This window comes from Sminthopsis crassicaudata, chromosome 4 (genome assembly GCF_048593235.1).
Source record: "Sminthopsis crassicaudata isolate SCR6 chromosome 4, ASM4859323v1, whole genome shotgun sequence".
In the NCBI taxonomy this organism is placed as follows: Eukaryota; Metazoa; Chordata; class Mammalia; order Dasyuromorphia; family Dasyuridae; genus Sminthopsis; species Sminthopsis crassicaudata.
In genome coordinates, this window is record NC_133620.1 from 294345102 (window position 1) to 294372979 (window position 27878).

At 46.1% G+C, this 27878-nt stretch overlaps 2 protein-coding genes across 10 annotated transcripts; one reads left to right on the top strand and one right to left on the bottom strand.

The window, feature by feature from the left end:
- Window positions 1–101: 101 nt before the first annotated feature.
- Window positions 102–21670, bottom strand: TSC22D4 (TSC22 domain family member 4). 2 transcript variants are annotated; one of them, XM_074311631.1, is made up of 5 exons: window positions 21573–21670; window positions 9214–10260; window positions 6798–6961; window positions 1648–1696; window positions 102–857 (listed from the first exon to the last, which is right to left on the bottom strand). In XM_074311631.1, the coding sequence occupies exons 2-5, from the start codon at window positions 9955–9957 to the stop codon at window positions 648–650; spliced, it is 1167 nt and encodes a 388-aa protein (XP_074167732.1). In that variant the 5' UTR covers window positions 9958–10260; window positions 21573–21670; the 3' UTR covers window positions 102–647. The 2 variants fall into 2 exon arrangements, with proteins under 2 accessions (XP_074167732.1, XP_074167731.1); XM_074311630.1 differs by lacking the exon at window positions 21573–21670 and adding an exon at window positions 10802–11386.
- On the top strand, window positions 13982–25435 carry NYAP1 (neuronal tyrosine phosphorylated phosphoinositide-3-kinase adaptor 1). 8 transcript variants are annotated; one of them, XM_074311623.1, is made up of 7 exons: window positions 13982–14000; window positions 16521–16666; window positions 18753–19093; window positions 19705–21219; window positions 22177–22401; window positions 22736–22845; window positions 24249–25435. In XM_074311623.1, exons 2-7 carry the CDS (start codon window positions 16599–16601, stop codon window positions 24498–24500), a joined length of 2511 nt encoding a protein of 836 aa, XP_074167724.1. In that variant the 5' UTR covers window positions 13982–14000; window positions 16521–16598; the 3' UTR covers window positions 24501–25435. The 8 variants fall into 8 exon arrangements, with proteins under 8 accessions (XP_074167724.1, XP_074167722.1, XP_074167728.1 ...); XM_074311621.1 differs by lacking the exon at window positions 13982–14000 and adding an exon at window positions 14640–14785; XM_074311627.1 differs by lacking the exon at window positions 13982–14000 and adding an exon at window positions 14640–14785 and having other exon boundaries at window positions 24285–25435.
- Window positions 25436–27878: the final 2443 nt, after the last annotated feature.

The following is a 27878-nucleotide window of genomic DNA, read 5'->3' on the forward strand; positions in this document are numbered from 1 at the left end:
GTGGCTTCTAGAGATACAGGACTGACAAGTCCCTGGAATGTTTGGATACCTGAAAAATATAGCCTTGGCCCAAGCAAAGAGAATTCAGCCCCACATCCAAGTTTCTTCTGATTTTTTTATTATATTATTTTAATAACAACCTGAATCCCAGAATCTTGGGACACTGCCTATATCCCCTCTTTTGGTTGAACCCAATGAAGAGACTTTAGGGATAGGGAAGTGGTCTCTGCCTAAAAGTACCCAGCTCTTTCTGGGTCCTCCTAATTTGGGGAGTCCCAGATACTTAAAGAACTAGGGAGGGAGGGGACCACTTATCACCCAGAAGGATGGCAAGGGAAAGGTTGAACTGGGAGCCCACTCTCAAAAGTAGTGGCTCCATCTTGCACCTCAACCTTGAAACCCTTTCCCATCTAGGCCCAGGTATATTCTGACCCAGCCCCTCATCTTTGGGGAAAATTGGCCCAGCTCCTTGGGTTTGGTGGAAGGTGAGAAGGAGGAAGACAAATCTCAACCTCAAACATTCTATCACCAGTTCTCATAACATTAAAGCTGCATAGGAAGAGAAGGCAAAAAAGGCCTGGGAATCTAGGACAGAGGTCTCCATCCCAGTGATAGCCCTTAAAGGCACATTGTGAGGGAAGGGAGGCTCATGAAGAGGGCCCATTTGGGGCAAGGGATCCCGGGCGAGGGGTCCCAGAGACCGGAAGTTGGGCCAGCTGTTCAGGGCTGGCCAGAGACCGAAGCAATCCATTTTCTTGCTCCAGAGCTGCATTTCGTTCAGCAAGTTCTCGGATCTGTTCCTTCAGAACTTCCACTTCCTCCCGAACTGCAAACATTAGGTGAGACTTCACCAAGTCCTACAAAGATTAGAGGAGTATAGGATAAAGGTGGAATGAAACAAAGATACAGTAAGACACAAAAAGATAGTCAGACTAAGCTATGAGAATATATGTTTCCATACAGCACCAATTCTGAAGTCAGGAGGACCCCAGTTCAAATCTGGCCTCAGACACATAACACATAACGCTTTCTAGCTGTGTGATCCTTAGCAAGTCACTTAACCCCAACTGCCCCAGCAAAAAAACCAAAAAACAAAAAAAAGTGATTGGGGGAGAATATATGTTTGTTGGGGGTTGTAAAAGTTGTATAGTGAAATTGCCTACTGTGGTTCCTCACTGCCCCCACTCCCACATTCCAGCCTATCCTATGGTACAGGTGTACAGCTTTTTATCTGTTATGATTCTCACTGCCCTGGGCCTAGGGGGTAATGGGAGCAGTACCTGTCTGGCCTCTGAACTTGATATAGGGGCAATAAGGATCAGTTTTCTCTTTCCCTGGTCCAAGGGAGGGAGGCACATGGGAAAAAGGAAGGGAGGGCAAGGATTCAGGTATCATGAGTCCAGGAAATGGAAGTAGTGATAGATATCTAGGATCAAGGACAGCAACAGGGAGCTGGGAACAGGAGAGGAAGGATTAGGTAAACAAAAAGACAGTCTGGTATTGGGAACAGAGATTAGGGACTAGAGAGGATCTGAATTAAAAAAAAAAACAGGAGCAGAGAGCTGGAGAAAAGAAATGGAGCAGGAGACAGGGAGTTAAGAAATAGGTGAACTACGATAATCCTCAGAATAAAATCAATGCCCTTACCATGGCTTGTTCAATCTTGTTGTCAATGGCAACCATGCTTCCAGAGCCACTAGAGAAAGACCACAGAGATTGTAAGGTAGGGAGATAAGAGACTGGAAATGAAACACTCTCAATTCAGATGTTGAGGCCCCTTAGCAATTGGCTTTCTTCACAAACCTCCATTCAACTTTCAAAACAACTTAAGGCCTGTTCCCCAATTATCTGTTCTCTTACTTTTCCTTTTCCCATTTGGTAATGATCTAACCAATCTAATTAGCTTGCTCCTCCTGCCCATCCTGAAGCCCACAAAAATCACAGATTCTGGGCTTCTCCATACAGGTTCCATTGCTCTTCCAACATTCAAGCCCCCCAGTTCTCAGTTATTTAATACCTTAAGTCCTTTTGCCCTCCCAGAACCCAAGAGTTCAGAATAGTAACTGCCAATTCCCCCAGGAATTTGCTTCCATATCCCAACCTCCCCCCTCCCCACCCGGTCCCCAGGTACCTGTGACAGTAGAGAATCAGGGAGAGAAGTGTTTTATCCACCCCACTTCGAGGTGAGGATCGATGCCCAGGTCCCACTAAGCCACAATGAGGTGAAGGTCCAGGGACACCTCGAATAGGAGATGCCCCCCTCGGGGAGCAAGGGGAGGAAACACAGCCCCTTCTCTGGGGGAGGCAGCGGTTTACCCTCCCTACTCGAGTCTCATAGGATGATACTAGAGACTTAACAGAGACCCCTGAATGGGCCATCTTCTTCAGGGAAAGAGACAGTTCTAGGCCCCACAGAATGGGAGAGGAGGTCTGTATCAGCAGAGTACCTGGGGGGCCTTAGAGCCCCCCAGGCAAGTCCAGGTCTATCTGGTACCAGGCAAGCAGAGAGGAGACGAGTGGCTTTGGGGATGAACTGAAAGATATACACCTCCCCCCAGGGTAGGCCCAGCTGCTATTGGCTCCTTAGAAACACAAGGATCTGCCCTCCCTCCCCCAAAGCCCCACAGTAGGCGGGGGCTCATCTCCCAGAGCCAGACCCAGCTGGGGGTGGGAATTCCCAGATGCTGGACAATACCAATGTCCCCTGCTCACCCTGGCACTGGTCCCAGAAGCTGAGAGATAGGTGGGTGGAGCTGGGGAAAGCTGGACCCTTTGCCTGGGTTCTGGCAGAAATCCTTGGAAGAAGGTTGAAGACTATGGGAACAAGATGCCTAGATTCTCTACTCATCAGTGACATCCTATGACCCTAATCAAGAGACTGTCCCCGTCCCTTCTCAATTCTTTACTTTTCCTCATATCTCTGAAGAATTCAAGACCCCCAAACTTAGGGCAGGGTAGTAGAAAATTAGGAAAAGCTTGAGAGATAGTGAGGGATAGAGAAGTTCTCTCTCATAGCTTCCCCATAGGGTTTCTTTCTACCTTCCTCTTGGCATTCAATGGGTGTAAGAGCAGCAATAATGTGAGCAAGTAAGGCCTGCCTTAACTATGGTGGAGGGGACATGGAGGATTTCCATGGCAACAGAAGCAGAACTGATAAGGGAAAAGAGTCTGGAGATAAGGGGATTCGAGTGTCAAAAGAGAAGCTGAACATGAGGTGTATAAATGTCCAGTCTTGAGAGAAGAACAGGGGACCTTTTTAGATGAAGAATATGGTGCAGGTCAGTACTCCAAGGAGCTGTGGTCCTGGGCAGCTATTTGACAAATGACCACCAGGGGTCAGGCCAGCCTCCAGCAGATCCATTAAGTAGTGAAGAAACCTAGGGATCCCTAAGGCCCCAGTTAACTGAGAGGTTTCTCTGACAGAAGTCAGGGACACAGAGCCCTTTTGGAGCCCAATCCTCAAGTCTCCCAGACTCTCTCCTTCAGATCCCGATTCCTCTTCTAGGACACACTTATTTTGCATGGCAGCCCCCCCCCCCCAATTCTTCCATAGCCACAAATCCTTCTTTTTAGGACTGAGACACTCTACCCTCAGCTCTGTCCCCTCCTCCATCCATAAATCATTTCCAAGACATGATTCCCTAGACTTAATTCCAGGACAGAGATGTCCTGTTCCTCAGCCTATGGCTCCACCTCCCTTTCATCTCTGCCCAACCTTCCTCCCCACAATCTTATACTCTGCAGTTCTCCTAGGATACAGGGTCTCACTTTCCCTTTTTCTCCCCACCCCAGCTCTACTTTCCTCCCTAGCACTCCCAGAAGCCTGTAGCAACAGCTTTTTGTTCCCTCTCAGGCCTCCCCTGTCAAGTGGCTAACAGGTTCCTATCTATGGGAGTTAGGACTAGCTTCAAGGTGACCTCTAACAAGCCCTGGGGCTGGGAAAGAGCTGGAAAGGTCTGGGTTTTTTCCACTTCCTAACAAAGGCTCTGGGTGCAGAAGGTGCTGGGGATGGGATGTAATCAAGGTAACAAAGGGGCCTCAAAAAACAAGACTTAAAAAGAGGAAAAGGACAAGAGGTAGGTAAACTACAGGAGCAGTTTTCAAATCTTTCCAATCCCAAGAACACAAAGTTGGAGCAAAATAATCCCTTAATAAATATTTAACAGTATTGGCAACATTATTATTTTAGGGGGACAATTAATGAGCAGGCTGGTCAGTGTTTCTGATGATACATCAATGAGGTTTCTAAGTAAATTATTAATTCATGCTATAAAAAAGTATTTGTGCATTACTTTATATTTTTCAAAGCACTTTGTCAAATTATAAATATTAAGAAAACAAGTTGTCAGCCTGTATCATCTAAAGGACACTACTTGTATTGAAATAGTTAGGACTTCTCATCCAAAGGGAGCTGGAAGGGAGGAGGAGGAGGGAAAGACAAAAGAAAATGGAGCAGATAAAGATATGCAAATTCAAAAGGAAACACTGGACAGAAGATCAAGTCAGTCTTAGTTTTATGCCCCTGCTACTGGACTCACTAATAATGCACGTTCCACAAAACAAATGCTAATATGTTACAGAATTCCCATTTTACAAAAGAGGAGACAGGCTGAAAGATACCATATTACACTAATATGAAACAAGAGTCAGAATTTGAATGTAAATCCTCTGACTTCAGAGTGAGCCCTCTACTCCATGCTCTCCTTCACTATAAAAGAGCTAAAGAGGTTGTTCTGCCATGAGGAAGAAGGCCTTAATATCCAGAGGTTTAGAAAGACAAGTATAAAAGATCTAGGGATTGGAGGGGTCAAGAGGGAGAAGGAGGAGCAAGGAGAGCTGATAGTAGGGAAAAACAGAAGCTGTAAGAGAGAAAAGATAGAAGGGTTCCTCCCCACTCAAGTGTTCTAAGCAGTCCCCAGGGTCTGGGCCTTTTGCCAGCCAACTGGTATCCAGTCCTCTCTGCTCTCCCGGATTTATGCTACCTTCAGTGTGGTGCAAGGCAAAGAAAAGGCTCCTTGCCGTAAGAAAAAAGGATGTCTCTGACTACTCCGAAGAAAAAATGAACACTAGGAACTACTATGTCCTTATCCCCTCTCAGACTTAGGTATTTGTCTCGTGGGCTCTGATGCCTTTTCCCAATTGGAGATCCAGCCCCTTCATAACCCACCTTAACCATGACAAGCCAAACTTCCCACACACTAAGGATCCAAGTTTTCTTTAAACCTAGCTCTCCTTCCCCTATTCCTCCATTCCCTTAGCCAAGCACTCGGGTTCTCTGGTCACTTTTCCTTTTAGGAAGGACTCAGACAATGTATCCCCCAGCTCTTCTCAGGAATAAAGAGGTGGGGTGAGGCCCACACACCCCATTCCTGAGAGAGGGGGACTCAATGGAAACCAGCTGGCCCAGGAAGGTGGGGCAAAAGAATCTAGGCAGGGCCAGGGCCCCAGAGCAGAACTACGTAAAGCTGAGACTGGGAAATCCAACCAGTCAGACTAGGGTAGAGGAAGTGGGAAGGGAAGAGCTGAGAAAATGGAACTTCATGAGAGATTATTGGCTGTAGAAGCTGAAGAGGAGACAGATGAAACACAGAGACAGAAATATAAAGAGGACTAAGGCCAGAGAGGAACACAGAGCAGAGCAGAAAACTGGGAGAGTTTTACTCTTGCCAGGGAGCCTGCCAAAGGGAGGGGGTAGAAAACAATAAGACTCCTCAAAATAGGAGTAAGTAACTTGCCATGTAGTGTCAGGCCTCATATCTCATACATTCCTGAACCCACAGTTACTTTGTTCAGCCTTGCCTGACAGGACCTTTCTTTCTCCCTCTTTCTTCACATTTTCCTGTCCCATAACTTATGCTCTCTTCCACAGACCAAACTTATTTTATTTATCTACTATTTCCCTACCTATTATCCTCTCCACAATTTCCTGCCCTAGGGCTGGGTCTCCAAGGCTGGAAAGAAGAGACTTAAGGAGGAAGGTGACTTTTACCTACTAACTGGCTCTGGGAGTCCTATTCCTCATCATCTTCCAAACAAGTAAATCCTACTCCCGAAATAGTTCAAATACAGGAATTCTCACTGTCTTACCTAATGAAACAAAAAGTATCAAAACTCTTATTTTTTTCTACCTTGCCCCAATACATCTACATACAAAAATCAAGCTGCCCCAAAGTGTCTCTTTATTTTGCTACCTCCCTTTTGGGGTTGCTGACACTCAAATGTTGAAATCTGGCCCCTGAAACAGGAAGTTTTGTCCTCCTTCCTGCCTCTAACCAGGCCATTCTCCCCTGAAGGAAGTCCCGTCCATCTATCTACATGTCAACAATCCTCCCCTACAGCATGGCAATGAAGAAGGGATCAATTCACTAAGGCCAGGGAATGAGATCACAATCAAACTTTCCCTATGTACCAGGACTAACTAGGTACTTCTTAGGCCCAGGGAACCAAACAGGAAGCTCTATTTCTCTGCTTGGTGGTAAAAAGAATCTGACCTCTTCCCTGATTTGCCAGGTCAAAATAAAAAACAAGCTGCTTCTACTAAACAAAAATGAGCCATCTCTCCATTTCACTGAGAGTAAGAGTGGGCTTGTTCTTTGGTTCATGGTTTTCAGACACAAGCCACCCTCCCATCCCCAATCCTTTCAAAACAGGAAATTATGTTCCCTCTTCCCTCCCCCACACCCTTTCCCCTCCCCCAGAAAAAAAAAGATAAAGTTTAATTCATGTGTCCCAGTTCTTTAAAAAAAAAAAAAAAAAAGCCCCTCCCTCAAGCCAGTTCAAAAGGAAGTCCCTCCTACCTGTCATCATCACCATCAAGGGGGCTGCCAATTGCAAGCATAGATCGAGCCAGACTTAGGCGCTGAACAGAGGCTCCAAAGGGGTCTGAGGATTTCCGGTTGAGATTGGTATCCTGGAGGAGGGAGAGGGCTGGAGAGCCAGGTCGGGAACCTTGGAGAGGGAGCTATAAAGAGAACCACGAACACACACACACACACACACACACACACACGTTAAATCATACCTGTCACCTTAACTCTCTTCTGCTCTTGTCCAGCTTTCTTCCTGTAACCCAAGAGACTGTGGCTACAAGTAATGCCTAAGTGATGTGTTCTGTGGTCATAAGGCCCCATTGAACTCAGTTCAGATAGCCCCAGTTTGATGGGGTAAGAAGGCAATAGCTGAAGGAGGCATTTATATCAGTACCACTTTCATCCACCTCATCAAAGATGGAATCTGCAGCATGAGCTTCAGCATCAATTACTTGCCAGAAAAACTGAGGCAGAAATATAGTTATGGGGAGGGGAAGAGGCAGAGTTGCCTCCATCATTTCTCCATATGTCCCCCAAGTTTCCATTGCTGGTCCACAAGGCAGTACCCTCACAGCTCCCATCCCCACTAAACCACTGCTTCTGCCTCAAGCCCTAGGTGTTCTGCTCCCTTTTTCACTACTGTTGGGAGTTGGGAGGAGGTGGAGAAAGGGTGTGGAGCTGTAAAGGGTGGATGCACTGGAGGTTGGTGGGGGAGGGAGGATAGAGAGAGAAAAGAAACAAGCCTCCTTCTATAAGGCCCCAGGAGGCCCCTGCTTCTAGGAAAACTCAAGAACAGAGAACCCAAGCACTGCTGGAAGGACAGGGCTGGGGCCTTGGGGCCTTGGGGCCTCCAGGTCCTTTCTGTCTGCTTTCTATTCCCCCCCTCTACTCGCCTCCCTCAAATCCCCCTGCCCAGCTGTGAAAGTATGGGGAAAGAGGTTGGTAAGAAAGATGCTTAGATAAATGTACTGAAAGAAAAGGACTAGATGATCGGGGTGGAGGTTTTAAGTAAATAAGGGTTGGAGAATTATGGAAGGAGAAGGAAGTGGAGAAGAGAGACAAGGGCTGAATAAAGTAGAAAACTTGAGCCCAGCTAGCTTTAAATGACAGTGACAGAGGCTAGGAGCATTGGAAAGAGAGAATCTGGGAGAAAGGCATCAAAGGATAGAAACAGTCTCCACCCCCCAGAAGTAGGTAGTTGAGTGAACCAACTGAAGGAAAGAAAGGGGTGGTAGTGGTGGTGAAAGACCTGTATACATGTGGCTGTGGGGGGTTGGGAGGAGGGGGAAGGTAAGCCAGTCCTGGCCAGTCCTGGCAAGGCTTAGGCATTCAGGCTCAGGTTATTTTTATACAGTGGTTTGTGCTCAGGGGCCTGGAAGGGGGAAAAGATCTCATCTTCATTTTCCCACAAACCTCCCTTTTCTCCAAGTTCTATGTTGACCTGCATACCCAACCTTCTCCCTAACCAGTAATTCAGGTATCCTGGCCCCTGACCTCCAACAAGGTCCTATAGGGACTCAGGAATCCTGTCCTCCAGAATTAATCTGTTCCTTTGGAAACAGAAAAAAACATACACAATTTCACTTTTTTCACCTTACCTCTCTAGCCCTCTCCCACCTTGTTCCATCCCCTTCAAACCTATAACAATCTTTGGAAAGCTAAGGCAGTGGTGAAAAGATATACAGGAGCTCTGCCTGGCCCATTGCAGGTCCCTGAAAATATTCTCCCTCCCTATTCTAGAGATTTCAATGGGAGGAAAGCCTTGGTTTGAGAGTCAGGGGAAAGGTGGAATAAAGGTTTCAGGGTCTTTTAGATCCTAGAACAGAAGTGTCCTATTAGAGAAGTCATAGGGTAGTAGAATGAAGGAATGTCTCCCCCTAAGTACCTCCCCAGAGAGCTCTTTTTAGGCAGCTCCATGTTCAGATCCCCCTGCACACTTCCCTACAGAGCCTAGTGTTCTTAACTTCTGAAATTTTTGTCCAGAGAAAACTATACAACTTAGAAAGGGAAGAACAAATGGAGAAATTGAGAAAGAGGGAAAAAAAGGCACACAACATTGAATTGAAAAATGAGGAAAAAAACTGTTAAGTGAGGGAAGGAAAAGGAACAAAAGGGGAAAATGTCAAGAGAAAAGAGATGGAACTGAGGTTCACAGAAAACTGGAGTTACACAGATAGAAGAGTCAACTATAAAGATGGGAGGATTTAAGTACAGGCAAACAAACAAACAAACAAAAGAAACTGAGGCCAGAAAGAGAAAGAGAGAACATTGACAGAATAAAGAAGAGAAAATGGAACCCAGAATGGAAGTGGAACAAGACATGAGACTAACAAAGTCCAAGGAGGAAAATTAGATTTCAGAGAAACTCTCTTTTTGAGCACCCCCTCCCACCCTTGCCTCTTACCTGTCTTCTTTCCTCCTCCTCTTTCCTCAGCCAAGGGGCTCCATCCTTCTTTCGAATGATTGGAGGAGTCATTGCTGGGGGTCCCATCTCTGCCTCTACCCAAAGGGTAGGCAGCTGGGTTGAGGCATGTGGTGCCAGTACCCCTGTACTGCCCCCATCACTGGGTTCCAGGGGATGCTGTTGGGGTGAGGAAGTTGGAAGGGGTGGAGTTTCAGCCCTCCCCTTGCCCCCTGCCAGGTGGGTTAGTCCCCCAGTGAAGGATCGGGCCTGAAGGCCAGGGGAAGTTGGGGGTGGGCGAAGCCAATTAGTTGGGCCCTGAGGCTGGGAGTTTAGGGAAACCAGGCCCAAACTGGACAACTCTAGTCTAGAGTCCAAAGAACGACCTCCAGTCCCTCCAGTGGCTCCCCGAATTCCTTCCAGGAGCCGGTTAAGTCCAGGGGCTTCCAGGTCTCTCTCATAAATGTCCACACATGTCCAACGCCCTCGACGATATGGTTCTCCTAGTCCCTGGGGAAGCTTCACTACCCGGAAACGTGATGCTGGGGCCCCAGGAGGTGGGGAGCCATTTCGAGGGGTCCCTTTGCCTCCCAGCTCTGAGCTAGGCTCCCCATTGGGAAGACGAGGAGTGGGTAAGGTAGAAACCATAGCCGTAGGGGAGTCACCTCCCCCAGATCCCTCAGGACCTTCATAGTCTGTGGTGACACTGGTAATCTGGAAACTGCTTTTCTTCTTACCCCCACTCATGGTCCCTAGCAAATGGGACAGGGGCTGCACAAAGTGGAGAGGCCTCTCTCCAGGCAGCGCTCAGGCTCCCCTAGCACTAGGGGGCCATATAGCTGTGGGATCAGGGCCCCTGGGAACATCAGGGTCCAACATATCTGGGAGAGTTCAAGAAACTGGAGTTGTCTCTGAAATTGAGGAATAAGAGGGAAAGAAGGCGTAGGGGTTGGAGGATGAGTAGGCTTTCTTTCTGTGGCTGTTGCCAGTGCTGCTGCCGCTGCCAGTGCTGCTGCTTCTGTTGCTGGACTCCAGAGATGAATTTTCAAACTAGGAGAAAAAAATTAGAGAGTCATTGAGGGAGGGAGTGGGTGTTGGAGTAGCAAGACACTTCGGGTGCTTCCTCTGTGGGGAGAGCAGTGGAGATCAGGGTGGGGGAGAAGAGGAAAACCACCAGATAGTGACAGAAGAACCACAAGAAGAAAAAAGAATGGGAAATAAAATGAGTAGAAACAAAGAGCTGGAGGAAGTAAAGACAGAAAAACAGATTACATTGGTTATTACAGGAACACACACACTGTGTGAAAGAGACAAGCCGAGTACCAAGTGTGAGATGCAGCAAGGAATTTGGGTCTACAGGAAAAGGTGGTGAGCTCACCATTTCACAGCCCTGGCCTGCCATGGACCTCCACAGCCTAGCCTGCCTTGGGGTGGGGGTGAGAGGAGAGCAGAACTTCCCTCGAGTTCTAACAGTGCCAAGTTCAGAATATGTGGGAGAATAAAACTCAGACTTTCCCTCAGCTGCTCCAAGTGGGCACACACATAACCCTATAAATTCCCACCCCCCAACAAGAACACCGAGAAACCTGACCTGGGGATCCTGGCAGCATAAGATGCCCCCACAGACTGTCCACAGGAGAGCAGGAGAATGGGGCCTCCCAGCCTAAGCTTGAAGAAGAGAGAGGTGGTGGGTGGCGGTCAGAGACAGCACAGTCCGTAGGGGCCTCTCCTTGACCCACAAGTCATCTCCACAGCAACTTTGTTTTCCAAAAAAAATAAACAGTGCTCTCAGTCCCAAAGGAATATGGCCTTTATGGTGGTGAAGGGCCTTTAGGTCTGAAAGCACAGCTGGTCACAGAGAAGCTGAAGGCTATTCTCTCTGGAATCTTTTCCCTTTCGACAACGAAGCACTCTCACTACTCTCTTTCTCTTTCTCTCTCCCCTGCGGCAGGCAAGTGTATGTGTCTTTTCTCTCCAATTCTCTGGGATTCTCTTCTTTTTCTCAATTTCCCTAGCTCATCTCTGACTGTCTCTGTCTGTCTCTCACTCTTTCTGTGTGTATGTGTATGTGTTTCTCTCTCTCTCTGAGCTGTTGACAACCCCCACACCAGGAAGTCCTGCCTCCTCAGCCCTGCTGACTGCTGTTCTACTCCTCCTCCTTCCCTTCTTCCTCTCTCTCTCACTCTCCCGCCCTACCACCCGCCTTCCTCTAGAGGCTCTCTGCCAACTGGCCTTACTCCAGAACAGCAGTCGCTGCTGATAGAAGGGCCTCCAAATTCTGGGGTCCTCCTAACCACACACCTACCAAGTTAGGCAGGACCTCCCTAGGACTTTCCTAGGGTTTGCAGGATAGTTTCCCTTCCCACAGGGACGCAGATGAATGTCCGTATACATGAAATGATACAAAGAGAAACATTTTATACACATACACACTGTGTGTGTGTGTGTGGACTCTGAGCACACATCTGTAGAAATAAGAATGGGCAAACAAAGATATTCACACAGATGCCTTCACAGATACTCATATATATGTATGCATTGTGTGTGTACACATATTATATAAACATATACATATGTGTGTGTGTACACAGGAATACAAAGAGACACAGAGATATGCACACAACTCCTCATTTAGAGAGCCCCGATTCCTATTTCCTCATTACATGACCCTACCACCCTACCCCTCCCAAACAAATTTAAAGATGGGCCATTTAGCATAAAGAGAGTTCATAGATTCCGGGGTTCTCAGAATCAGAGGTCAAGGACTCCCACACATATCTTGAGAGCTTCCATTCTAACAAATACATTGCTATTTAAAGACACTTCATAATCATTCTTAGCTTTTATATATGACTTCAAGGTTTGCAAAAGCATTATCATAACTACTCTTTGAGACAGGTATTACAGGTAGTATTCCATTTTATAGAGTAAAAAAAAAAACTGGGGCCTAAGATTGTCACTTGGCCATAGTCATACAACTAGTAAAACAGCCTGTTCCACTCTTGGACAGCAAAAATGTCCCAAAGCATACTTTGTAATTTCCATACTGTAGTCCCTGCCCTCCCCTTCCCCCCACCCCAATTTACAGAGGTTGGTACTTTTAGAATTCTTTTACTTTTCTGTTCAAGGGTGAAGTGACTAAACCTTCTTTTTGGAGGGAAGGTGTTCCCCCCATTAGATTTTGAGCTTCTTAAGGGTAGGCCTCTTTTTGTATTCTCAGGACTTAGCACAGTGCTTGGCAAAGAATAGTAATTCATAAAAGTTGATCTCTTTGGAATGACTTTTAGTTCTCCCTAGACAAGTTTCTTATTAAGGACTGGTTTCAAATCCTACCTAAGATATGTATTAGAGAAAAAACATTGGGCAAATCACTTCAGTTCTCTGGTTCTCAATTTCTTCAACAGTAAAATAAGGGAGTTGGTCTCAATGACCTTAGGATTCCTTTCAGCTCAATAGTTATGGTCCTGTGAACTTTCCTCTTCAAATTCTTGACTTACTATATATAATATTGTATACATACATATATCCGCCTATTATGTAAGTGTTATCTCTTTCTCTCCATATTATATATATATTCATAATATTGTCTGATATTTAATAGGTCATCTAGGTGGCACAGTGGATAGAATTCTGGGCCTGAATTCAGGGAGACTCATCTTCTTGAGTTCAATATTCTGGCTTCAGACTCTAGCTGTGCGAACAAGTCACTTAATCCTATTTTCCTCAGTTCCTCATCTGTAGAATGAGCTGGAAAAGGAAATGGCAAATCATTCTAGTATCTTAGCCAAGAAAACGCCAAATAATGTAGTATTAAAAATATATGGTTTTGTCCGCTACAAGGAGTCTAGACTGACTTGTCTTCCCTTCACCGGTACGGCCCTGGAAGCAGGGCCACCCCAGAAGCTGCTCTATACCTCTTATCCCAACTGTAACATGCCTGCCATTGTGTCAGTTACTCCTCGCTTCGGCATAACACTCTTGTCACCACACCCACAGTATTCCCTGCCATGCAGCCACAGTATTTAAGTCCCCGGTGCAGTACCTTTCATAAAGACAAATTCAAATGGTCTCATTTTTTCGGGAAAACTTTTGGAAAATTACGATTGTAACTGGTCCTAAAAACAATGGTAAGGAAAGAAAAATAGGCGTTTCTCTATCCTGTCCCCACCAAGGTGCTTTACCCTCTATTTTTCCAGCCAGAAATTGCTTTCAATTTACAGAGGTGCGATTCAACAAATATTTATTACAGTGCCTACTTCTCGGCACGGAGGAACAAAAGCATGTTCTATTATAGAAATGTTCCCCCCTCCCGGGGGCTTTTATTGACTATGGGTCTTCAGATCCGCACCCCCACTGCACCTTCCCTTGTGATGGAGTAAAACAGGGACCACCTTTATCTGACAATATGCTCAGTGCTCTGCCCCTCCCCTCTCTGCTACAAGTTTTATCTCCTCTCGAGGAACTTCATTGTGCTAAAGCCCGAGCCACAAGAGCCCCGACGGTGGGTCTGGACTGGTCGCGTAGAAAGAAGGCAGGACCGGGCCTCTCCCGCTCGCAGGATCAGAACTGGCGAAGTCATTAAGGAGGGCGTTCGGCTCCGCGGGGCGCGGGGTCACTTAGAACTTACGGGCTGTCAGGTACGGGACACGAGCCAAGGAGACGGGAGGGCGGATTCAGCCCCCGGCCCGCCCGTCTTTAAGAGACGGGGAAGGCGACGGCCCCTCCTGCCGGAGAGGTGTTGGCGTCCGGAGTCGCCTCTATCTAGCTGCGGATCTCTTTTGTCTCTAAAAGTAAGCCCGCTTACCCCTGCTGGTCTCTCCATCAAACTACACCGCTCCACCCCCGGCCCCCTTGCGGGGCGGGCACCCCGAAACTTTCAGGACCCCCACTTCAAAATGGCAAAGTGTCAGAGCTGGGAAGAGCTCAAAAGCACCTTGCCGGGACACCTTCCTTCACCGGGGACCCTCGAGCGGGCTTCCGCCCCTGCCAATGTCACCCGCTCTGGCTTCGGGAGCCTGCCAGGGCTGGGCTGCGCTGGGCGGCAGGCGAGCTCCGAAGCCAGCCGGACCGGTGGCTGCAGATCCGCCCTCGGCCACGAGGGAGCCCCATCGGGCAAGCTCGCCAAGGCTCCCGACCCGCAGCGGGGGCCGACCGGGCTAGGGAGCGGAGGTTTAGGGTCCCGGCTCGCGGGGGGCCAGGGTCAGTCTAAGACCCTGCGAGAGGAGGCGCGAGGCGCCAGCTCCTGGCGGCGGGGCTGTCACCGCTCGCAATCCCGGGGCTCCTCTTTCCCCCTTCTTGGCATCTTTCAGCATTTCCCCACGTATTCTCCGCCACAGCTTGCTTCAGTCTCCCCGGAGCCCGGGCCGCCTCAGCTCTCTCCCAGCTTCCCCAGTCCTCTTGGAGGGGTGGGTTTGAGGGCCAGGGGCGGGTCTGAAGGCGGACCTGGAGGCGGAGCTGTCTCTGCGGCAGGCCCGAGCTCCGCTCCCCCCGATCTGTCTCTCTCTCCCTTCCTCCCTCCTCCTCCTCCTGCTCCGGGCTCCGCCCGGCATGGGGGGGCTAGCGCCTGGCAGGCCAGGTATGCGGGAAATGGGGAAACTGGGGGGGCTTGGCTGGAAAGGGGGGGTGTTGGAGGAAGTGGCGCTGAGAGGCGCGAGGGATCCGGGCAAGGGGAGAGGTGGGAGAGGACGTGGGAGCCCCGGGGCTAAGGGGACGAGGCAGGCCAAGTCCAGAAAATCCTGGGAGATGGAGGGATGCGAGGGGAAGAGGCCCCGGGGTGAGCCCGGAGAACGGAGACGGTGAGGGACGTGATTGTTCGGGGGAAGTGTCAGGCGAGGCTTGAAGGTGGGCACTGAGTGGGAGATATCTGGAACCAGTGACTGAACCTGAAGACAACTCCCGCCCGCCTCCCACTCCGAGAGCTGCTCTCCCCTTCCCCCACTTCACCCCCCTCCGCCAGTGATGCTCCGGGGGTGAGCCAACATTTAGAACTGATAGAGAAGGGCTTGTCCGAATCCAGAGAGCTAAGGCTGCCAGAAGACTGAAGCCAGGGCTTGTAAGTCAGGGGATCTGGTACCAAGGAGGTGATAGACAAGAACCAGCAGCAGGGCCAGGCCCCAGCCCAAACCCTGGAAGGAAGAGAGGTGTGTGCATGTATGTGTGTGTGTGCGCGCCGGGGGGAGGTGGGGACGGTCCGTTATTTAATCAGGTGTGGACGGCAATCTCGGATTAAGCAGAATGATTGTTCCATGACTCAGTCTCCCTTTCCTCCTCCCAGATGCTAGGAACTTGCCTGAACCTCCACCCCCTACCCCCATAAAAAGAAGATTGTAAACTTACACCTATAATGCACTAAGCATTAACTTCTCCGCTTGGGTCTGTCTGATTCTGGGTATCTGATTAATATGGATGTCTCAGTGTTTGTATGTCTGTGGTCTGTGGGTGTGTCTGTGGTGTTTATGTCTGTGGGTGCATCTGTCTCTGGATCTGTTTACCTGTGTGTACGTCCATGCAGCTAGATTCATCAGTATATCTGCCTCTATAGTGTATTTTATTTAAAAAACATTTAATATAAAAATAATAGGCCTGCCTCATGCATAGTATATGTCATATATGTAAGTCTATATAGAATATGCTTGTATTTTGTCACTATGTGTTTTTGCATACTTGGAGATCTGAGGTTATTTATCCATATGTCTCTGCTAGCCTGTTTTTGTTTTTTCTGTCTTTTCTTTTGTGGGCCCAAGTTCTTTTTATCCCCAGCATCCTTTTTAAAATTTTTTTTTTTTCCATCTTAACATAACTTAAGTCATTAACCTTTGTTTCAACTTCCTCATCTATAAAATGGGATAGTATATTACTTACCTCACAGGATATTGTGGATAAAGTGGGATAATATATGTAATGTATTTTGTCATTTTTAGAGTGCTATATAATGTTTGTTAGTAATATATAAGCTGATTTGCATATGTTAAAGCACTATGTAACAGCTATTATTGGATTAACTCATCTTTTTTAATGGTTCAGATAGAACTGGACCAAGGACAACTTGCTATACTGTTATTACTCATATCTCAAGTTCTGTGGATTTTTGTCCAAATTGATAAAATGACCATGTTGCAATTGATTAAGAATATCAGGATGTAAATTCATCTTTCTAGACTCACTGAAAGCATCTTCCAAGAGCAACAGAACAACAGAAATGACATATTAGTCCTATTTCCACATGGTTTGAATTTCTGTTGGGTCTTTAACACTAATACTCCCACAACTATTACTACTACTAATACTACTGTTATTTTTTCCCAACCAAGTTGATCCAGGACCCAGGGAGGGGCTCCCCCCAGGCCTGGTGGTGCTGAGCAGAGTCTCACATCTCCTTGTCTTACGACATGAACCTGCTCTACCGAAAAACCAAGCTGGAGTGGAGACAGCACAAAGAGGAGGAGGCCAAAAGGAGGTAAGGTCATAAGATGGTTAATTTTCTCTCCTTTCATTTCCTTTTCTTAGTGTCAACTTAGTTGCAGTCAACTCCTTTCTATCTTACTTTCTCATTTATGAACCTATATGAAAAGAATCATATAATAAGCACAATCCCACATTCTAAACTTTTTTCTGGTCCTCGTTATTCCACTTTTGTATATCTAAAGTACTCCATCCTGTGATTTCCCTTACTAGTTGGATAACTTTCTGTTCTACCATTCCCAAATACCATCCCCTCATCAATCCGCTTCCACCATCCCAATACCTTTAGCATTAATTCCTTTCTATTTTCCCTAACTTCTCCTTCCTCACTTGCCAATACCCTTTCTATTCTTTAAAATCTGACCTCAGATAAAGAAGTCCGACCAAAAAGGAGCACGGGCAAACAGCTCTCTTATCTCACAGGGTCCAAGGAGGGAAGTCATATGAATGAGGGAATCTTTTGGTTCCTTTCCCATCTTCTTGATCTGGGAAAAGTTAAGTAATGAGGAAAGAAGTAGAAGAAATGGAAGATGAGAGGACATAGTTGAATCAAAATCATTAAAATCTAACTTAAGATCAGATTTAAAACATTTTAAAATTCAATTTTATTTTCTGTTCTGAATTCTCTCTTTCCCACCTCTTCCTCCCCTACTCTATTGAGAAACCAAGAAAAAAAAAAGCCACTGCACACATATATAATCAAAACAAATTCTCACATTAGCCATGTCCAAAAAAAAGAAAAATATATACCTCAGTCTGCACTCTGAGTCTAATACTTCTCTATTTGGAGATGAGTAGAATGTTTCATCATGTGTAGGTTCATAGATCTAGAACTGGAAAGACCCTAAAGTCTTTCTAGTCCAACTCCCTTATTTGATAAGAAAACTGAAGAACAGAGGGGTTGGGATATTTGTCCAGATTCACAACAGTATTGAATAATAGGGTTTTTTCTTTTTTTTTTTTCTTTCTTTTTTTATTGAGGCAATTGGGGTTAAGTGACTTGCCCAGGGTCACACAGCTAGGAAATGTTAAGTGTCGGAGCAGATTATTTCTTTAAGAGGCAAAATTTCTTGAAAGACTAGATCCCTTCAGATTGCACTAATATCTGTTCTCATACAATTCGGTGCCTTCTGCTGTAGCTTTCTTGCTCTCACACTCCTCCCCTTCCTCCCCCACTGAGTTATCATTTCTGATCTCCCTCCCTTTGACTCCCTTCACTTTCCCCCTCAGTGGCTAAACTATCTTTGAGAAGCCTGAGTCAGATCCATGGCCTCATTATCCCTCCTACCCCTCCTTACTGTGGGACTTAATGCTGTTAATTAGATTAATCAGAGCTATCACTGCAGAGATCTCCTCTTAATGAAAGGTTAGTAGACAGGGCCCTAATCAGAGATCCCATCTTACAACAATCCTCTAGTTTCCACCTCCCCAACATTCTTTTCTCCTCTCTCCACCACAGATGCAGAGAGACTGTGAATGGAAAGGGCAAATAAATTGTGAGAGCAGAGAGGGAGTAAGGCAAAAGAAAAGAATCATAAGGGGTGGGGCTGACTAAGGATGGAGTAGATGGGAAGCATAGTGGAAAAGTAAGCCATCAGAATTGTGTGCATGTTTTAAGCATGAAGCAAGGCCAGAGGCAGATATGAAACCTTAGACACTGAACCTAGATCTGTGTGTGTCACTCATGCTTTCCTCTGTGAGAAATGTGCTTGACATCAGATTTTTGCAGTTCATCATGCAGATGCTGTTTGAAATATGGGGTCCAAATAGATCAAGGGATAATTAAGACTCCTTGTTTTTATACCCTCTTATCTTATTTTGCCTTTCCTTTAATGCTGAAGCCTTGAAGCCTCTCTAACCTTTAATGCTTTGTGCTTTTAGTGTCCTTTTCCATGATCTCTATAGTAATCCTTATTCCTCACCTGCTGCCTGCGGCATATCTATACCCACCCCATACCACAGCACACCAGGAAGAGAAGAGGTAGTTTTAGGGGAAGCCTGCCTGACCTCTGCCCCCACCTCTCTCATTTTTCTCTGCTTCTCTTCTGCCTTTCCTTTCTTTTGCCCACCCCTTCCCTTAGTACAAGTAAGGAAGTGGGACCTGCAGGTCCTTCAGGGCCAGGGCCTGGGGTTCGTGCACGAGACGTCTCTTCACTTCGACGCTCTCTCAGGATGGGCTTCATGACCATGCCTGCTTCCCAGGAGCATGTCCCTCACCCCTGCCGTAGTGCCATGGCTCCCCGCTCCCTCTCCTGCCATTCGGTGGGGAGCATGGAGAGTAGTGGGAGCACTACTGGTGGGAGCAGTGGAGTTGGGGGAGATGTTGGAGCCCGGAGGCCACCTGTGAAGCCCCGGAGACATCCCAGCACCAAACTCAGTATGGCTGCAAGTGGGGCTGAGGTACCTCCCAGCAAGAAAGCAGGTAAGACCCTCTTCCCTTCCTCACCCCATGATAATTCCTTCTCCTTAATTCAGCAGGGTTTTCCATCAAGGAAAAAAAGTCCATTTGGGGTTTGGGAGATTCCATTTTGGCACCAGGGGAAGTGGAAGGTTTCATTTTTAGGATGAACAAGAGAGTCCGTCTAATCTCTTATAGAGCCAGAAGAAACCTCAAAGGCCATCTGGTACAATGTCCTGACTTTACAGATGAGGGAATTTGCAGTCCAGAGTGGTTAAATTACTTGCTCAATACCACGAAAGCAGTAGGTATTAGAGGTAGGATTTGAATGCAAATCCTCTGACTCCAAGAATATAACTTTTCATTGAACTGAAATGAGTTATTTCTATAGACAGGAAAATCTATCTTTGAAATCAGTTTTAAGAGTTAGGGAATGAATTGTCAAAGTAGATCTAGAAACTGTAGGTTTTCTGGTGTTCATAAAAAGGATAGAAGTTTGGCCAAAAACTGATTGATTAGAATTATGATTTAGGGGAGATGGGAGGGAGAAGGGGACAGTGTGCCCCAAATGGAGATTAATTCTTCTAGGTCAGTCTTATTTTAGCCTCTGTTTTTTCTTTCTGGGACTAACTCAGGTTCTCAGAAGCCAGGTCCTGAAGGCCGAGAGTCTAGCCGGAAAATCCCTCCTCAGAAGCCAAAGCGCAGTCCCAACACCCAGCTCTCTGTCTCTTTTGATGAGTCCTGCTCAATGGCTCCTACTTCTCGAGTTGGGGCCCTGCCCCTGCAGCGACACAGCCGGGGGGGAAGGGGGGTAGGTGAACATGATTTGAGCTCACAGGATGAAGAACCTGTCTACATCGAAATGGTGGGTGATGTCTTCCAGGGTGGTGGAGGGAGTAGTGGAAGAAGTAGTGGAGGCCCAGCAGGTGCCTCTGTTGGAGGAGGGGGAACAGGCCCCACAACTGGCCCAGACTCTGACTCTGAGGAGAGTGAGGCCATATATGAAGAAATGAAATACCCACTCCCTGAAGATGTAGCAGAAGGCCGGGCCAATGGAGCCCCCCCAACAGCTGCTGTCTCTCCATTGCATCACACTCATTCTCATCACTCCCACCGTCGTCCAGCTTCTGCCCTCCAGAGCAGGCAGAATGGAGCTTCTACTAAGATTTCCCCTTGTGAAATCCCACCACCTTTTCCCAACCTTCTCCAGCACCGTCCCCCACTTCTTGCCTTCCCACAAGCCAAGCCTGCTACCCGGACTCCGGGGGATGGGGTCTCTAGGTTGCCAGTTCTCTGTCACACCAAGGAGCCGGCTCTCCCTGTCCCAGCTCTCCAAGTGCCTGGACGGGATCAAGAGACAACCCCAACCCCACCTCCTGCTGCCAATTTGCTGCTACTAGGGCCCTCTGGTCGGGCACGGAGCCATTCAACACCACTGCCCCCTCAGGGCTCTGGTCAGCCTCGAGGGGAGAAGGAAAGGGAGATTCCTAATTCCCATAGTATGATCTGTACCAAGGCAGCAGGAGCACCAGCATCTTCCCCTACCCCAGCCATGCTGCTCCCAGGACCCCCCAAGGACAAAGCTGTGTCTTATACCATGGTATATTCAGCCGTCAAGGTGACAACACACTCTGTCCTACCAACTGGCCCATCTCTGGGGGGTGGGGAGCCGAAGACAGAGAAGGAAATCTCAGTCCTTCACGGGATGCTTTGTGCTAGTTCCAGGCCAGTACCTACTGGGAAAGCTGCCCCCCACAGTGGACCTGGAATACTTCACCACCGGAGCTGCCTGGCTTCTCCCCACAGCCTTCCTGATCCTACAACTACCCCCCTTTGTCCCCTCTGGACTTATCCAGCTACAGCTGGTCTCAAGAGACCCCCAGCCTATGAGAGCCTGAAGGCAGGGGGCTTGCTATCTAAGGGCTGTGGGGTTGGGGCTCCTTCTCCCATGGTCAAGATCCAACTACAGGACCAGGGTACCAGTGGGAGTGCATTTGCTAGCATCTCCTGTGCTCATGTCATTGCCAGTTCAGGGACACCAGAGGAGGAAGAGCAGGAGGAGGAGGAGGTGGGAACAACGACATTTGGGGCGGGCTGGGCCCTGCAGAGAAAAGTCCTGTACAGAGGGAGGAAAGCAAAGGACTTGGAGAGTGAGTTGGGAGGTGGGGAGGAGGGAGGGAAGATATGGAAGAGGTGGGAGTAGGGAGGGAAGGGAGGTTTTCAGGTTGGGGCTGGAGGAGGATATAGAGGGATTGAATTTGAGGAGGGTCAGTTGGAAGCTACTCTCCACTCCCTCTGAATTCAAGAGGGAAATGCCTAGCTAAATATCAGAGCATTGGGCTAAGGGGATGGGACAAAAAGGCTAGAGAAAGTAACTGGAACAGAGAGGAGGGGATGGGGGTTGAGAGAGCATTAAGGGGAGAATTTAGAGCTAGTGAGCTAAAAATGTTGTCATTTGGGGGCAACTTCCCCCCTCCCCTCCAACCCCAGACACTCCACTTGCCTTCTGGGAGATGTTAAGGGGGAAGGGACCCTGTGTGTGTTCATGGATTCTGAGCCAAACACAGCTGCCTCCCAGCTGTTACCATGACAACCTACCCAGACAGGAGGGGGAAGAGAGGTAGGCCCCTGCCGTTACCTAGCAACTTAATCTTCCACCAGGCCTACTTCTGGGAACTTGGATTCAAGCTTGCCCTGGTACCCCTTAAACCAATATTTACCTATCCCTTCCTGTAGTCTTAGTCCCCCTAGTCCTTGGTCCTCTACCTCAGAGAGGGGCCAAAGATGATAGAGAGATGCTGAAAAATAGAATACTTAGTTTGGGGTTGGGGGTGGGAAGAAAAGCATCTTATTTCCTTCCCAGAGGGTCCTGGAAGATATTTCTGATGAATGAAGAGATAGGCTTAAATACTGCAAATTGAAGTAACAATTTTTGTGGTTCTGAATAAAAGGATATGTGGGAAGAGAAGGAAGGGGAAAAGAAAAATAATTTCTGCTACTTCTGACATAACCCTTCCTTCCACACTCCCAATGCATCCTGGGTTTTATGTTTCTGGGCCCCTGATATGTGTCCATGGGATCTGATATTTCCTAATTTCCCCCAACAGAGACTGTAGAAGGTGTACGGGCCTGGAATGGTAGTGGAGAAGCTCCAAGCAAAGCAGAAAAAGAGGAGAAGGGACTCCTCTCATCAGGCATTCCTGTGCGAAGCCAGGGGGCAGAGGGCCTGCTGGCCAGGGCTCATCACAGTGGAGATCAGGCTGGAGGAGGAGGAAGCCGAACAGGACTTACCATGCCCTGCCAAACCTTCCCTGCCTGCCACCGCAATGGAGGTGAGATTCCCTTCCTTTTTTTCTCAGTCACACCTATATACCCTTCACCCTCTAAAACAGCTGCTCACTGACTGGGGGAAAGAGCAGGGGAGGGCGGTGTTACCATCCAGCTCAGTGGAATGGGAGTAATGATTTTTTTCTGAAAATATAGCTGTCTACATTTGCCCACATTACAAGCCTTTCATTTTTATTCTATGGCTCATCCCCAATTTCTGTCCCCCATATCCTTGATGATCCTGAAAGTAGTATGGAAGATAAGAATAAGAAGATAGAAAGTGCTAAGGGATAAAAGGGCAGCTTATTTCCTCCCTTATTTCTTGTTCTCTTCCTGGAGACTTCACAGGAGGTTACCGCCTAGGGCGCTCAGCCTCTACCTCTGGGGTTCGCCATGCTGCTGTCCATACCCCAAGACCCTGCAGCCAGCCCAGGGAAATCCTCAGCCAGGTAAGGAGAAAGTTTGGTGCTCTTTTTAATAAGGATGGGTAGAAGAAACTGGGTGTAAAAGTTAGAGTTATAGAAACAGTAGTTTTATATGACACAGTGCAATGAACATGGAGTCAGGAAGACCTAAATTCAAATTCAATCTCAGACACGTATGTGATCCTGGGCAAGTCACTTAACCCTGTTGTCTAAGTTTTTCATCTTGAAAGTGAGCCGAAAAAGTGAATGGCAAACTACTCCGGTGTCTTTGTCAAAAAAAATCCAAATGGGGTCATGAATAGAACATCAGTGCTAAGAGTACAGGGCATGATGGGCAGAATAGAGCTGCCTTGTCAGAATAGAAAATAGGAACCAGGGTGACAGGTGTTTAAGGAAGATAGAAAGTTATAGTTGAGAGGATTTGAAGCCAGAGAAAAGAATATAAGGCTTTAGTGGGGAAAAAAAAAGGAGCACAATTCAGGATTTTAGAAGTGTCAGGAATCTTAAAGATCATCTAGTTCAATTCCAAACTTTATAAGTGAGGAAATGAAAACCCAAAGAGTTAAAAATTACTGGCTCAAAGATAGAAAATAGAAGTAGGAAATCATAATTTATATATATATATAAAACACGGGAAACCTCACCCGGCCCGGACACGGAAAGGATTGACAGATTGATAGCTCTTTCTCGATTCTGTATATATATATATACTTTTTTTTTTTTTCTTTGCTGAGGCAATTGTGGTTAAGTGATTTGCCTAGGGATATACAGCTAGGAAGTGTCTGAGATCACATTTGAACTCATGTCCTCCTGACTTCAGGGCTTATGCTCTATCTACTGCACCACCTTTAATAATCTTAACTAGAATCTTTGAAGCTAATCTGGATTCTACAATTTCATAGGGATCAGAGAGTCTTAAACAATGCACATCTATTTTGTTTCTAGTTCTTTATCACTACCAAAAATCATTGATTGGCCACTTTGGGGTCTATAACCTGACAATGGGAACCTGGGTCAAAATGACATTTTAGTCATTCTCTTGGCATAATTCCAAATTGCAGTAATAGCTTACTTTTGTAAGCTTATAATTTGTAATCTTATAATAGCTTACAAGAGCTATTATAAGGAACTATAACATTGCTATATGACTTTGGACAAGTCCTCTCTCTTTTCTGGGCCTCAGCTTCCTCATTTGTAAAATAGGGATATTGGTCTATATAATCTCTGATGCCTAGTGTGTATGTTTGTGTATGTGGGGGATGGAGGAGGAGCATGTGTTTGGGTAGAAATTAAAGAAAAGATTTGAGAAAGGAGGTATCTTTTTTTTTTCAGTACTAGGAATTCTGTGATTCTTGACAAGCCATTTTTGTTTCTTCCTCCCTCCCCCAACCCATACTTGGTGATGGGGGTGGTGGGGAGGGACACAGACCCATCCTGCACTGCTGCTGCCTCTTCCCCCACAGCCAGTCCCAGAGAGGGATGGCAAGTTGCTGGAGGTGATCGAGAGAAAACGCTGCGTCTGCAAGGAGATTAAGGCAAGGCACCGGCCGGACCGGGGGCTCTGCAAGCAGGAAAGCATGCCCATCCTCCCCAGTTGGAGACGGGGGCCAGAACCCCGAAAAACTGGCACCCCTCCATGCCGCCGGCAGCAAACAGTATTGTGGGATACTGCTATCTGAAAGGGGCAGGATTGGGGGGCAGATCCAGATAAGGACTAAGGGATAAACTAATGCCCAGTCTCCCCTTAGGATACCACCTTTTAAAGGAGGCCAAGTAATCATCTCCCACTAGGATTCTGCCTTGGGAAAGAGAAGCTTGGTCTCTCTGAAGGAGAGTCTGTAAGAACTGAAAGACAGTAAGAACAATGCACCCTTCCCCTCAACCACCAAGACCCTGGAGGCTAGGTGGATTGGTAAGGGATTGAGGAGTCGGCAGCTCCCTCAAACAACACCTACCTTCTGCCCCTTTGCTGGACTTTGGGGAAGAAAGGTAATACAGGAGCTGAAAGTGGAGGCCTTTGGCTGTTCCCCTCTTAACAGAGTTATGGATTTCTCATCCAACAAGGATAGATGATAAAACTGGGAGGGAGGGAAAGGGCTGGTAAGAAAAGAGGGAGGTGGGGCATATGAGTTCCAAAGGGGAAAAGAAAGGAACTACTTTATAGAGAAAGTGGGGAAAGGGAGGGGAGGTATTTATTTTATTTATTTATTTTTAATCTAGAGGAGGAAATCTATACCCCTCTTGTCCCTCTGCTGAAAAGGGGTTGGGGAACTGAGGTACTTAAGGGAATCAAAGAAGCTTTCTTTCTCCTAAATCCCTAAATATCTCACCACTCAAATCTCTCCCATAATCAGTATTTCTAACTTGAGGGTAGAACCAGGAATGGAAGAAGAGACTAGGAAAATGTGAAATTTGGTAGTGAAAGTGGCCTGCTCTTCAAAGTTAGAGGCTGGGGCCAGGGAGGGAAGAATGGTGGGAGTGGAGAGAAATTGCCAGGGGGGGGGGTGGTATTTATTTAAATTATAAAGAGAAAACAAGAACTACCAGGAGCTTTTTTAAAATTATTATTCATTTTGTTCCAGAATAATATATTAAAAGAATAATGATCCTAGAACTGGCCTCATATGTTTAATGGCACCCTTGTTCTATATCTTATACTATTGCCATTGCTCTCCATCTTTGTCTTTGACTGGTAGAGCATTGAACCCCAGAAAGAAAAGGTTTTATGTATGGAAAGTCAAAAGGAAAAGTGGAGCTTGGGATAGAGGAGAACTGGAATCCCACTGAGATCTGAGCCAAGACAATCAATTAAGTATATATCGAATGCTTCCTACTCAAAAGCAATTTAATTCATTGAACATTAATTTATTAATTGTCTAGTATGTATTAAAGCTACATGTCAGGAAAAGCTTTCTAATAAATAGAGCTATCTAAAAATGTAATAGACTTCTTTGAGAGGTAATGAGTTCCCTCTCTTTGGAAGTCTTCAAGCAGAGGCTGGATAACTATTTCTTGAGCACATTATTACTGGTGGTCCTTTCAAGGATGAATGGGACTTGACTGTTGAGGTTCCTCACTATTCTCACATGCTACGATATCTAATGGTGAATACAAAAATAAAATAAACAATCAATACATATTAAGAGTGGAAATAACACTACACAGGGAGTCAGGAAAATAACTGAATAAGAATTCTGGCCCTAATACTTGTATGATCCAGGGGAAATTATTTAACCTCAATTAGCTAATCTGTAAAATAGGGAAAATAATACTACTTACCTCCCAAAATTTTTGAAGAAAAATTTTTGTCAGTCTTCAATCAACTTCAAAAGAATTGTGATTTTATTGATGGGAACACTACCTCCATTCCAAACTTAGTTTTCATGGGTTGACTTCAGCTTTAGATAGAGCAAGCTTCAAGTGCAAGCAGTACTCTCATGAAAATTTTATTTGGAAAGTAGATTTAAAGGAAGAGAAAACAAGACCAAATTTGTCAGCCTAGGAGAGAGAGTTAAAACAGAGCATTTGGAAACTCTCTGCCTGAGAGGGTCAAAGACTGAGTCTTGAAAAGTACCTCAATTAGGAAACAACAAGAAGAAAAATCACAAAAAGAAATAGGAATAATGTGGATTAAGATCTAAAGAGAACAAGAAAGGGCATTTTTTTCAGGAAGGGACTTAAGATACTTCAATGGATCTGTTATCTCAATCAGATACCCCCTCCAAATTTTGTAGATCATCACTAGCAGGAATAATGTCCTAGACTTCTGACCAAGAAAACAGACTAACTACCAAAACTTATTCTAAACAACAAAAACTTTCACTAATAACAACAAGGTAAAAAAGTAAATAAATTACATGAGACAGAATAATGAGCAAGAAATCTTTCATCATAACATGTACTGGGGACTCCTTTCCTATGCCATTTTCTCTTTTTCCCTTCTCTTTTCCCCTTCTTGACCCTTTGGTGAACTAGTTTAATTCTATACTGTCCTTTTCTCTTGGGTTCTCAGAACCCTTCTAATAATGCCATTTGTACTCTGCCAAGCTTCAACCTTGGATGATTCCCGCTACCTGTCCTCTTTATTTCTATACATGTGCTAGTAAATGATGATAGAGAAAAATCAGATAATTGTTCTGACTGTGTCCACTACAGACTTATGTTACATAACTTCAAATAGACACTCATTTTTCCTGGGCATCCTTCTATACCTTCTTATCAACTTAATTTCCTTCTTTCCACAAAAGCTTTTCCAAAACTTTTCTTTCCTCCTCAAACCTCTCATCCCTTTTTCTTCCACACCGTGTAAGTTGAGAATCTTACCTCACGTTTTACATAAAAAATTGAGGCTATTTTCTATGAACTTCCTCTTGGCCACTCTTCCCCATATCACTCAGATGCTTTCTGCCACCAATTTTTTCTTCATCCTTCACACAAAGGGGTGGGCTTATCAAGACCCACTCCACCTACACTACTAATCCTATTCCATCTCATCTTCTCCATTACATTGTCCCTTCAATATTCCCTTATTGTGCCATTTATCTTGTCTTATGGCTCCTTTTCTATTATATACAAACATACTTATCTTCACCCTCAAAAATACTCCCATGATTGTTCCATCTCTACTAACATTTATCCAATGCTCTTCATGACCAAATTCCTTGAATAATGAGCCAGTTTGGCATAATATGTACCTTCTCTTTCTCCTTTCACTTCTTAACCCCTTACAATCTGGCTTTTGACCTCATCATTTCTTTTTTTAAAAAAATTTTTATTAATTTTATAATTATAACATTTTTTGACAGTACGTATGCATAGGTAATTTTTTACAACATTATCCCTTGTACTCCTTCCCTCCACCCCCTCCCCTAGATGGCAGGCATTCCCATACATAATAAATATGTTATAGTATATCCTACATGATATATATGTGCAGAACCTACTTTTTTTGATATATGAATGTTGTTGTTGCAAAGGAAGAATTGGATTCGGAAGGTAAAAATAACCTGGGAAGAAAAACAAAAAAAATGCAAACAGTTTACACTTATTTCCCTGTG